Source organism: Zosterops lateralis (genome assembly GCF_965231275.1).
Source record: "Zosterops lateralis genome assembly, chromosome: 14".
Classification (NCBI taxonomy): domain Eukaryota; kingdom Metazoa; phylum Chordata; class Aves; order Passeriformes; family Zosteropidae; genus Zosterops; species Zosterops lateralis.
Genome location: NC_139774.1, coordinates 7,071,256 through 7,084,232, shown reverse-complemented (window position 1 = coordinate 7,084,232; position 12,977 = coordinate 7,071,256). Strand labels below are relative to the sequence as shown.

Here is a 12,977-nt window from a genome sequence, read left to right as displayed (position 1 = left end):
ATAATTAATATATTTTTTAAAGAACAGAGTTTGAAGAGAAATACTGAATTTTGATATGCTCCATTTCTTAAAATTGGGAAAAAAAATCCAACATAACTCATACCTATCAGCTGAAATCCCAAATGCATCTACAAAAATTATTGAGTTCTGCATGAAATGCAGTCACAAATTAAGTGTTTGAACAAAGGGCAAAATTTTGACTTGGGAAGTTAATCACATGAGGAAAACCTGAAACCTGTCTCTACATATTGCAGAGCCTGAGCCTGGAGGCAACGTGTGAATGTACACAACTTCCTGACAGGTAGGGTGTATTGCAAGTCCCATCCCAGGCTCCAAAACTGTCCTCTCTTATTTGAATCAGAAATAAGCATATGAAGTGCTCAAATAAAAAGTCAGAATATTTGCCTAGTAGCTCCCAGAACTATTCTCCTCCTATTAGTGTCATTCACTGTCAAATGATGGGGGCGGGGGGAACCCAAAAATAAAACCACAGAAACTTGTAAGAAAATTACTCTTTTAAAATAAAAACAAAAAAATATTTTATGAAAAATAATCCAAAGAAATTTTTTAGTGCCCTGAAAAAAGACTTATACTCTCTAGTTTCTTTCAAAATTTTTCACATGGATGAGAGGTAGTATGGATGCAACAGATGTGGCTTTTGCTGCTTGAAACATTGTGTCAAACAATATCAGGGATCTGATCTAGGAAAATCCATCAATTTTTTTTACTTTTTATACAGTTCTAATGACTGCTGTTTTCATTACAAAAAATAGTTCCACAGTGGAATAGGTGACAATTTTTTTTTTTTGTCTAAATTATTTTTTTCTATTCTCTTTTGCCTGTAAAAATAAAGCTCAATGGAATGAAAAATACTCAACCTTTTGATCCAAGAAGATTCCCAAAGAAAAACTGAAATTTTCTAGTTTTTCAATGGAAATCACCCAAAAGCAGGAAACATTCAAGAGTGTACTTAAACTCTTAAAGTGATGGCTATGGATTTCTTTCCTTTAGAACAGTGCATTAAGGAAAACAAAAAGTGAAATGGTATTGCCTAACCTAGACTGAGAAAACACCCTGTCAGTACCTCTTGTACAGAAATACATGTGCTCAGATCTTGACTGCTGAAAGAGGTACAGAACCTTTAACCAACAGCAGGAAGCAAATGCTGGAAAGGTGAAAACGTGGAAGAAATCACACAACTCCACACAACTATTTCAGACTAAGGTGTGTACAATGACAACATTCATCTGCACCGTGTATATACATATATATGTACACACACACTTTTATGTATATGTAGCCTCCTGTCTCCTTGTCCCTGCACTTTGTAATTGCTCTCTCACTCTCCCTGCCCTAGAGAAAGGCAGGGCACCACTGGTTTCCTTCAGCCATCTACAGAATTACTATTTGGGCAATCAATTTTGGCACTTTGGACAGATTCCCTTTCCCCAACACAACCCAGCAGCATCTACCCATTCAGTGCTGATGCATTTTTATCCTGTCCCTACATTCCTCTATTGATCCCAAACACAGTCACTGTGACAGTGAGCATATATATTCTCTCTTTAAAATACAAACAAACTAGTGCTTCTTGCTTCAGCTTCTGTGCAAACACCCCAACCCCATTATTATCAGTCAAAGGTTCAGTTCTTTCAATAAATAAAAGGAAATACCTGAATATGGTTGGGAAACCTCTGACCATCATCATCTTGGAAAGATGATAGGCACTACTTGTTTTCAAGTTTACACATTTAAAAAGTAAAGTGTATGTGTTCCGTAAGCGTGATAACTTCGTACACTCTCTTACGTGTGCATGCCTTGGATATGCACTTTCCCTAGAATGGCATGTACTGCTGTTGAAATTAAAACTTGTTTCTCAAATGCTGCTCTATAATTTGTACAACTGAACTCAAATGGCAATTAAAAAAAAAAAGAAAAGAAAAAAAAAGAGACAGAAGTGATTTTCAAAACCCAACTTGCCTTTACACTCAAAATGCACTTATATTTTGATAAGGGGATGTGTCCATACTGTAACTTAACATATATATGGTTTAGCAGATACAACCAAAACATAAAAACAGACCATAGAGTGGGCCAGCAACTAAGGTGTTTTAAAATAAATTTTTGTCCTGAATAGAATTTTTCCAAGTCCCACTTTTGGCTGTACAACCGATTTGAAGAGAAATCCAGTTCTTGCTTCATGCGTGGCTTTGTTTCTTAGTTCACATAGTAAAGCCAATAGACGATGTTGAAGAAGGAAAAAACCACGGGGAAGAATATGCGGGACCATCGATCTATGGCATTGACATCAGTCAAGTCAGGGATGGTGATTTTCAGCTGGGAAGCACGTCTCCTTAACCTGCTCTTCTTCTGTGCCACATGTCGCTCCAGGGCGTTGCGGCCGAAGCTGTGTCGAGGCAATCCAGCTTTCCGGTACTGGATGCTGGAAGTGTCATAGGCCAGCATTGTGCTCCTAGGGTCCCCAAGCCCCATCACAGCCTCCGAGGCAGCCATCTCGTTTTTGATTTCGAGCGTGCTCAATAAAATATTTTCGTGTGGATCCATCTGTAAGAAAGTAAGTAAGCGGATTTAGCGGGAGAGAAAGGAAGCGCGGTCAGCTGCAAACTGAAGCCATGCTGATAAGGGCCATAGCTAACATTACTAATTTATTGGATGTCAGCCTAAAAGACTCTAAGCATAGCTGTGATTATGTTTATAATCATTTATTTGTGAGCTCAAGGACAACTAGGGCCAGTATAGAATAATGCAATAAATGTATTTCCCTAGACCCAATGTTCAGCAAGCACAAGCAATACCTGGGAACAGAGAACACGCTCAGCTCCTCAAGTGGGATTCTGCCACTGAGTAGGATATCTGGGGAAAATATTGAACTTTTCAGGGGTTTTGGAAGGAAATTGAATGGGAAAGGATCTGCTTTGTTTTGTTTTTTCTTCTTTCAAATGAAAGCTTTGGCTCCAACATAAACATCATGAGGTCTCTCTGCCTCTGTGAATGAGGCACAGAGCACTGCACATGAGAATGCACATTTCAGGTCCCCATATTCCAAACAGGAGTGCTGGTTACATGGGAAAGGCACTTGTCTAACTATATAGTCTAACTATAGCTATGTGGAGACTCCATGCCCCAGTAGTAATAAATTTCATAAATACAGTGCATGTTGTAATAGCATGCTGCTGTAATAGCAGAGATCTGCAACTTCAAGCAAGGAAAAAGATATGCAGAATGTAATCACATCAAATGTACATTGAACAGTTGTTTCAATGGGTAGATTTAGCTACTATGCATTCTTTAAAGGCAATTCAGTGAAAAAAAAATAAAGCAACATTGTAGAGAAACCCCTTAGACAATCAAGAGGATTTCAAAGATAAGGAACTGAATTCCACTCTTAGGCAATCTGGAGAAGATCTGGAGTGTGGTAGAAGATTTTAAAAACAATCCATTTATAAAAAAACAATAAAAGTTATTTAGGAAGTTCTAATTCTTCTCAGCCTTCTCTCTAAGCATGTATTTTGAATTGTGTGGTAACAGATTATAATTAACTAATAGTACTTAAAAACAATAATAACTAATGAGAAGCTAATTACACTAAATTAGTGATGGTAATGCAGATGTACTCTGGGCCAAATAAGAGAAAACACCTGTCCCAGAGCTCCTTTAGGAATAACTCAGCCACATTATTCATTTGTCATGTACAGAATATATTCTATAATTATTACTCAAAGTGCAAAAACTGTGACTTGTGTGGATTTCTAAACAGTATCAGGGTCTTAGTATATTCTGTAATATTTAGAAACTAGCTGTCAGCAGTAGGTACCTCCCTGCACTGCCCAGTGCAGACTGTATTTGCCATTATTAAAGCCCTATGTGATATTTACCATGGCAAGCTGAGAGAACTGGGTTTAAACCAGTTCCTTTTTAGTAGCACCCTCTGGACAGTGTTATGAACTGAGAAGTCAGACACTCACAAAGATACTTTGGACCTACTGAAACACTGTTATTTGAGTGATTACATCTGTTCAAGTGATGCACAAAATCTAGTGTTGCTCAGGTGACAAATTTCCCTCTCCCTCAGTTTTTTCCACTGGTCTATGTGAGTTTGCACCCCTCTAGTTTCATTATATTTTAGTTATAAATCAAATGTCATGACTCAATGTGAATCAGAGAAACTCTTTGGTTTTTTGTTTGCTTTTCATCAAAGCCACATGAATTTTTTTGAAATTCCTACTGTGTTAGAGAAATCAATCTTTACTTAAAAAGCACTGTAAAAAGGGGAAAGTTGAGCTGGAACTCAAGAAAAATTCCTTTAAGAACTCTGTAGCATGGTGAGGGAACACTGCTTCTATCCAGGAAGGCCATCAAATCAGTTCTCATCTGCATTGGACAAAACTAAGGTACAAGTAGTATTCCAGCAAAAGCATGTATCTGCAAAAGCTTTCAAATACATCCATGAAACTTCTCAAGATGGATTTGAAACATTATTTTCTAATTTTATGATTTTTTTGGGTAAAATGAAAAGGAACTATTTTTTGTTATTAGATCTCAGACCAATCAATCCCTGACCAATCTCAGGGCACTAAAAATAAAACAATTAATTACAGGCACTTGACATTCATTGATCCCAAAATGCCTAAAATCACAAGAGGTACGTTTCCTACGTGAGGGGTGCAAAGTCATTTGGAAACTCCATTTTCTATATTTTCATATAACCTCAAGAAAGAAGTTTTAGTTCCAGTGACATCAGGGGAAGTTTGATATAACATCCACTAATGTAATGGGTTTACCCCTTAGCCCAGAGCCTGGGTTATTTTCACCTCAATGTTGTGCATTCTAGGATACTATTTTTGGAAAGATTTTAGTGCCAACAATTTTTTTTCACATCTTAAATCTTCTTAGGATGAATCTACTTTAAGCATTTTATCCTTTTGATCTGCAATGATATTAGAAATTTGAGTGCTCTTTACATATTTGCATACATTCTATGCAACACACATGCAAGAAAGGCTATTTTAGTCTGCTAGAGTTAGACACAGACATGTTTCAGCAACATGATATCACTCCAGTCAACTTTTTTTCTTAATGCAGCAAAGTGCTGCAGATGTCTGACAATCTTGGAAGCAGTTAGTAAGATTAGTGATGCTGGGTGGAAAAACATTAAGCAATATTCTAAACTATCTTTTAGGGAAAAATGTCTTCTTTTGTACAGATCACACTCATATCAGAGTTGAAGCACAGCATTTTTCAATATTCCAAGACTTTTTCAGAAGAAATAATGCAAAATACAGTAAAAATTAGTGATGGGCGAATCTTCTTCAAGTGTTACAATACCCAGGTAAACACCACAAAGTTCAGTTGTTTTTTGAGCACTAAAAAATTTACCCTCCTGCATCTGGAATAATGAATTGACCCTAAGAACAAGTGCATTTTTTTGTGATATTTTGAATTTCCAACCCAAAGGAATGGGAAGGGAAGGAGGAAGGAAGGAAGGGAGGGAGGAAGGGAGGGAGGGAGGGAGGGAGGGAGGGAGGGAGGGAGGGAGGGAGGAAGGAAGGAAGGAAGGAAGGAAGGAAGGAAGGAAGGAAGGAAGGAAGGAAGGAAGGAAGGAAGGAAGGAAGGAAGGAAGGAAGGAAGGAAGGAAGGAAGGAAGGAAGGAAGGAAGGAAGGAAGGAAGGAAGGAAGGAAGGAAGGAAGGAAGGAAGGAAGGAATCTATCTCTTCAATCTTTGTCAAAAGGTTCCCTGTCAGATTAGAGAAAGCTGGGAACATTTTTTCTACCAAGAAGATTCGCCCAACCCTAACTAAAACATGCTTTTGTAACGAAGTGATACCTGAGATAGAATGACAGTGAACTACATTTATTGTAAACAGCACCACCCATTCAAAAGGATCCCAAAGCGCTTTACGAGCATTAGAAAGAAGAACCACTTCACTTCCCAGTGAAGCACAATCACCTCTGAGGTGAAATGTGGTGACTGACAGTGCAGAACAACACACTTTATTTTAGTCGAGGAAATGGAGAATGTTGTAGCCAATTGAAACTATGGGGTGGGTGAGTGGTGGTGGGGAATGTTGGGTAAGCAGAACAGTTACATAAATTGATATTTGGCCAGGTGCTTGGGGTTGAGATGACCACGCTATAAAAAAGTGCCATGGGATCTTTAATGACCATAACTGGTCAAGACCTGAATTTTACGTCTCTGAGGATAAAAACATTAGAAAACAATGAAAGATACCTTTGTTGAATACATTTCTGGACAATGATATGTGCCAATTATTCTTCTGTCCTGTAAGTTAATAAAATCAAGACCAGTTTCCTTAGAGATAAGGCAGCTATTATCTTTCATTTAAAATTAAAGCACTGTAGGATAATAGTAGGTAGGACAAGTAATTAAAATATATATAGGGACCTCTAAGCCAACAATTAGCATAGGTACATTTTGGCTTCTGAGGTACTATTACTGCCTTGCTCTGCTCCTCAAGGTAACATAATGCTGTGATGTAAATGTATTTTTTCCAACTGGTCATTTGACCAAGGAAGATATGATGATATGAAAACAATTATTAAAATTATTTTGGGGGGAAAGTAAGTGTAAGAGTGGTTTCAAAAGGAGGTGGAGGAAGGTTAAAAAGATCTCTTGGTGCTGAAGGATTGTTCAACCATAGAACTGGACTCTTTATGGTGAACAGGAGAGCTCAAACTTAATGGAGAAATTCCCAGGACAAGAAAGGAAGGGAGGATGAAGATGAAGATGAAGAAAAAGCAGCAGCAAGTACTCTGGAAATAAAAGGTGAGGCAGGAGTGGAGGAGAAATGACCAGAGCTCAGCAACCATGCAAGACACTGGGGTTTTTATAAATCAATCTTAAATGTGAATGACAAAATATATGATGAAAATGATTCATTATAGGTCCAGGTCAAATGGAAGAAAATCTGACTCTGGAGCCTTGAAAGTGGCCATGACTTTTTTTATGGTCTCAAACAAAGGGTATACAGAGGAAAGCACAGAATTGTTACCATTATATATTCTTCCTGACACCTAGAAACTCCAAAATGATGGCTTTCTTGAGGAATTCCTCTTACAATAATACATTAGCAATTGTAAAATACAAGGAAATTACAACTCCCACACACATTTATAAGGAATCCTCCAAGGATGACCAGACCTCTGAAATGATTAATTTTCAGTAAATCAGTTCCTTGGTGATTATCTTCTGCTATTCTGCCAGACACAGCTTTATAACACAAGAGAAATTTATACCAATGAATCGAAAAGATAAAACCTTGACACTTCTCCTTTATCATACAGTGTTCATTTTCACCTACACCCTTCAACTACAGGCAGGATCTGATGGCTCCTTTTATGGTAGAGCGGCTCAGGAACTGTGTATAAAATAGACAGTAGGGATGGAATTCCTGATAGAAAAACCCTTTGAAACAAAATAGTTTTAAATTGAAAAGAAATATCTTTTTTTAAGTAGAGCTCAATTTACTGCCAGTATTGCAGTTATTGTTTATGAAACCAGGCTAGCATGCATTGTTATACACCTGAGATTTGGGTCAGGCTGTAAAGAGTGCAGTTAGAGGACAGAAAAATTATAATTTCAGGTTGCTTCACTTGGTTTCAGGTCAGAAAATTTGGAGAAACTTTGCAAATTACAGAAGGATTTTCTTCAGGTTCTTGACCTTCTAAAAACTAAAAATTCTAAGCACACCCTGCCCTCCCCACAAGAAACATGTAATAATTTAAGAAAAAAAAAAGTTGGTGAGGAAGAAACACAAGATCTAAACATGGAGCTTTATCATTGCTCTAAATACTTGTAAATCAATTCTAGACATCCATTTTTACCTTCTGATATATGTGACTTCTTGATCATGCTCTTTAGTAATGCAACGATAACTTGGTTGCAAGTATTGTAGGATTCTGGAGAAATGGTTGAAGACATAACTTCCTGTTGGTAGTCATTAGTTAAACATGGGATTCTGTATATAAGGCACTGAAGGATGAGTGTCCAGATAAAATGTGAGAGGGTAAAGCATCTTTGCTTTGATGGCATTTGAATAAAACCCATAAAACATGAACGTGTTCAAACCGCTGCACAGAATCCAATAAGCTTGAAGTTTATATCAGTGTCTTCTCAAATACAATTTTCAGCAACATTTTTTTACCACTGAGACATTTAGGAGGAAGCAAAGGCAGGTGATCTGGAACAAAAGACTTCTGGGGTAGCAATTAGCAACAGCTTAAATCCTACTGTTTCACAAGAACCAAGGTGTTAGGCAATCCAGATTCTTAGTAACACTGCTCTGATGAAATTATTTGGTTTTTTTGGTTTTTTTAAAATATCATCCCATTTACAAGTATACAATTAATTTTCTTGAAGATAATATGAATTAAGAATTCATCAGCAAGAACCTGCATTTAAGAGCTGCTCACTTCCATCTGTGATTAATAAAATCAAATTTTCATCAAGCTTTCATGACAATTGTAAGTCTCTCATTATGGTGTCGTAAATTAGTAGATATACCTAGCACCAAAAATCTACTACAGAAACAGAGAAAAATTGGTTATATAAGAAAGTGTAATGGAAGATGAAAAAATGCTTCGAACACACGATTATCGCCACAAGTGGCAAAATTTCTAGGCTCTGATTTGGATATAGTTATGGTTTTGAAACATGAACTAGATGGTTAAAATAAGGTTGTTTAGTTGCTCCTCTAGAACAGCTTCTGTAAAATATACTAAAGATGTCATTTTTCTTGTTTGAAGCCAAAAATATAATGTGCAAAGAACTATATAGCACATCCTTGTCATGGGAGTGGGTGGACTGAATGGCAGTCTACCAGTTTCATCCATCTGACCATGATACACTCACTTGTCAACAGATTTAGGCTTCTGGTTTTGGAGAAAACATAATTCTTGGGCCCAGCCCAAACATGTTCAGAGACAGCAAGAAGTCCAAGGATAAAACTCTGGAGAGAAACTGCAACTAATTCAACAACAACAATGAAACTAAAAGAAAACTCCTGAGATTTTTTCCTATGGAAAAAAAAAAAAAAGAGAAAATTTTGCTACAAAGAAAAGAAAGACGAATTTCTAACATTTTATAACAAATGTCCAAATTAAAAAAGATCCAGAAAAGTGTTTCATATGATCGTGTTCAGTGCTGATTTAGAAGCCTGAGACAGAGACAATTTCACAGCTATAGATACTGCAGGGCTCAGAGGATTAGTTCTGACAATATTAAAATGAAAAGTCTTCTGCTTTAAAATTATGAAAAAAAGAAAAAAGTTAACAAAATTAAAATGTTTCTGCACTTGTACACTGATAGTCTGTTTTTCAGGGAGAGTCTAACATTCTGTCACTCATTTCAAAATGAGTGACAAAGAAAAAATTTTCTTGCCAAGATATGGTTAGTCATTTAAAATCTGTTTCTGAGTAAATTTCTGTATATACAAAATATATACCAATATTATGTATACTTAAAAACATTGTATTATACTTTGTTTTTGTGTAAGCATTAATTCTAGGGAAAATAAAACCTGGATTATAGTTTTCTTCATGACATGTTGGCTTTTTCTATCTGTACATTTCAATCAAAAGTGAGTTAAGTCAGTTAAACATATTGTACTTTGAAAACTTATATATGGATAGAAAGTGGTCAAAAAAACCCTATTACACATTAAAAAATCAAACTGATTTAGGCTCTGTGACCTTTACTGTAGCATCCTTCAGGCCACAAGTGTTGAGTTTCTGACAACCACATTACCAGAACGCAGTGCTTGTTTTGAGAACACAAGCAAGGACAGGTAGGTAGAGCTTTCTGCATACAGCTGTAAGATGCACTAAGTTCAGGGAGAAGTCTCAATGATTTTTACATGAAGAAAATTATATTCAAGTCTCTAATCCTTCTTAAAAGAGGAATAGAGACATAAGAATAAAAAAGGACATAGAATTCCATGTTCCAGTACAACCTTTTATCATTACAGAAGTAGTCTTGAAACTAGTTTCTAAGGAGTGAAAAAGATATATTCACATATAGACATATATTTTCTCTATATTCACATATTTGAGTTTAGGCATAATCCTACCAATCTACCTACCTAGTGTTTTCCTAAGCTACACAAAACTAACTCCTGGTGTCCACCTTTTTCTATCTGCAGAATTCTGGGAAAGCAGTGGAACCCACAAGAATTTGTAACTAAGTGAATTTACCAAGAAACATAGGTCTTCATAGGCCAGCTTAACTAAATTAGCACATGTTTAAGCAATACAAACCCTAACATGCTTTAAAAAAGAAGAAAGTAAGTATTCAATTTCTGCATGTCTAAATGGATGCCTCCAAATGCATCTAAATGGATGGAGTCTTTAGAATGTGTTCTTGTATAAGTAAAGAGACTGAAAAACCATCTCTGTAACAACACTATAATAGTATTTTTGCCACTTAGTGATATCCAAGTGTACATAATCCAGTGATCTCAAAATTCCTGAGCACAACTAGGTTACCTTCTCTAGCACATACTACTTGCAAATACAACTTTTGTTTTGGATAGGAATTCGCCAGCTCCTGGCTGCTGAATTAAACCTTGATAAACTTTTTAGAGCTGATGTGTTTCAGGAAATCAATTAACTAAATTCCTTAGCCAAACATACCTCCTGGACTCCAGCTACATACATTTCTTCTACTTCACTGTACATAATTTGTCTTTTTTGTGTCTTGTTTCTTCACAACTTGGTATAATGACCTAAGCTGCACTAAGGGATTCTTTTATGAACTAAAAATTGTTTTCACCCCTGTGCTCAGGGTCACAGGCTGTAGATGCAGTACAAAAGCTAAGGGGAGAATGTGCTTTAAACAAGTGTACAGTCTTACATTAATTAAATATGGCATTCAAAGGAGTGCAACTGGAGAAAAAAAAGCCTCATGCAGTTGACTTGACCTTTATTCAGATGTCATGTGGAATACCAGCACAGATCGTGGAAAATCACCTTCTGACTGCTTCTGCAAAGTGCTGTGAGCTAAAACTGGGACCTCCTCAAATTTCAGTCCTATCCAAACTCTGGCTTGATAAAACATGAAGAGCCTGGCCAAACACCCTCTGCATTGCTGACTCTTTCATAGGCACGTTGTTTCTTGAGAATGCACGAATGTCAATTTAGGAGAAAGGCTAAGCTTTTATAATCCATGCCTACTTTATTACAAGTCCTTCAATAAACTGCTGTGTAAGGAATACCTTCTGATCCTGAGTCAACAATCAGTCCCCGTGCAGCTTTACCTGTACTGCAAACAAAAGGAAAACTCTCCTTGGAGAGAAAGAAAGAGGATGAATTCTTTCACTGACATCTGGACAGTGGCAGCATTAGCTCCAGCAATATAAAGCAGTAAGGATTTGAGACTGAAATTTTAAGAGCTTCCTGTTGCCTTAGAGCTTTAATATCCTGTTCAGTTTATTAACCAAGTCTGTGCATATAACCAGTTTAAAAATCCTCTTTTTAACAAAAGCTTTTACATCTTGTTGTAAACATGTTATATGTACTCACTCATGTTTTATACCAGAAATACCTCTAGTCCATAGGGTATAAAGTGCCATTCTATGTAATAGGTACTGACTGGTTTTAGGTGTCTTTGCAATAGTTTCTTCTCCCTGAAGATGCATTATATGATTTCTTCAGATAGAAATGAATAAATATTGGTATGAACTGAAAAGGCCAGCAGCAAGCCAGCAGTAAATCAGTGGGGAAATAAAGGCATTAGCCAAGCCTAATTGTTTTGGAGCATTGCTTTGGAGCAAGGTCTATTATCTCGGGCCTACAGCCCTGCTAATGCATCTTCACACCACAGCCTGAAAATTGAAGAGAGTGACCTTGTCTACTGAAAGCCATCACAAACTGCAAAAAGCCACAGGTACAGAACAGTGCATTCACTTTGGCTCAGGTTAACACACTCCTTCATCTAATCCACCCCTCCTTTTCTAGAGGCATCTATGGATATGACAGGGGAAAAAAATTACACAGGCTCTTCCAGTTATTCTCTGGTAAAGTGGTGAAAAGAAGTTTGGGAGCTCTCATGGGAAAGGTCAGGTAGTACAGGAGCACCTGAGCTGACTGTGCCATTTCCAAGTGCATTTCTGGCACAATGAACTAGAAAGTTCTCAGTCTCCCTGCTCCAAGAGCACCCCTAAATCAGACAGCGAATTTGAAAGTGGGCAACTGGGGAAGGAGGATGCTGTGGGAACCCCATTTCCCTGCTAGATTGCACAACTGCCAGTCCATCCTCAGCCTACCAGTTGTGTAGCTGAAATAATTAGGTGTAATCACTTGTGAAACAGTAATTGCATGCTTTTATTTCTCTCAAGGCTCTGATAATGCAATGGAGTTCCTTTAGAGTGAAAGATCTGAGGAAATTTATTAAACTTGTCCAGATAAACTTGGTCAGATTCCTTTCCTTGGTCAAAAAGCTGTAGGGGAAAAAACCAGCAGCTGAGACATCTTGAAGGGGAAGAAAGTTACCAAGTGCATCTGAGGGCAGGTAAAGCTTCTATTTGTTGTTGGCTTGCCACCTCACCTCCATTAGCAACCCTGTGCCAATCCAGATTTAACAACAGTGGGCCAGGAGGGCAATGAATTGCAAAGATATCTGTATTTGTTTAAACCTTCTGAGCTCCCTAAGCCCTTCATTAATTTTTTGAGAACACTTCTATTGTATTCAAATCTATTAATATGTGTTTGAACTCACTATCATATTGACATTCCATGTTCTTGGCACCCAAATTTTGGAATGAAAAATGGCATTAGTCTGACAGCTTCTCTTGTTCATGATTTGCAGTATGAGCAGCAATGCACTGTCTCTTTCAGGTGTGCTGACTGAATATCTTATATAATACAGAGAGGTCTGAGTAAAGAATTACTCATTGTTTTAAAAATACACTCAGTATATTTTAAAAAGTGTTTGTGTTCAGAAA

The 12,977-nt window shown here is 37.1% G+C and overlaps 1 protein-coding gene across 3 annotated transcripts in view; it reads right to left on the bottom strand.

The window, feature by feature from the left end:
- Positions 1-378: 378 nt before the first annotated feature.
- Positions 379-12,977, bottom strand: part of GABRB2 (gamma-aminobutyric acid type A receptor subunit beta2) — a 136,127-nt gene continuing 123,528 nt past the window's right edge. For 2 of the 3 annotated variants that reach the window (XM_083871414.1, XM_083871415.1), the window contains exon 9: positions 379-2,565. In XM_083871414.1, the coding sequence (XP_083727540.1) occupies positions 2,218-2,565 (348 nt within the window). In that variant the 3' untranslated portion in view covers positions 379-2,217. Of the gene's footprint in view, positions 2,566-6,250; positions 6,302-12,977 lie in introns of all 3 variants that reach the window. The other variant, XM_083871413.1, reaches the window with a different exon arrangement.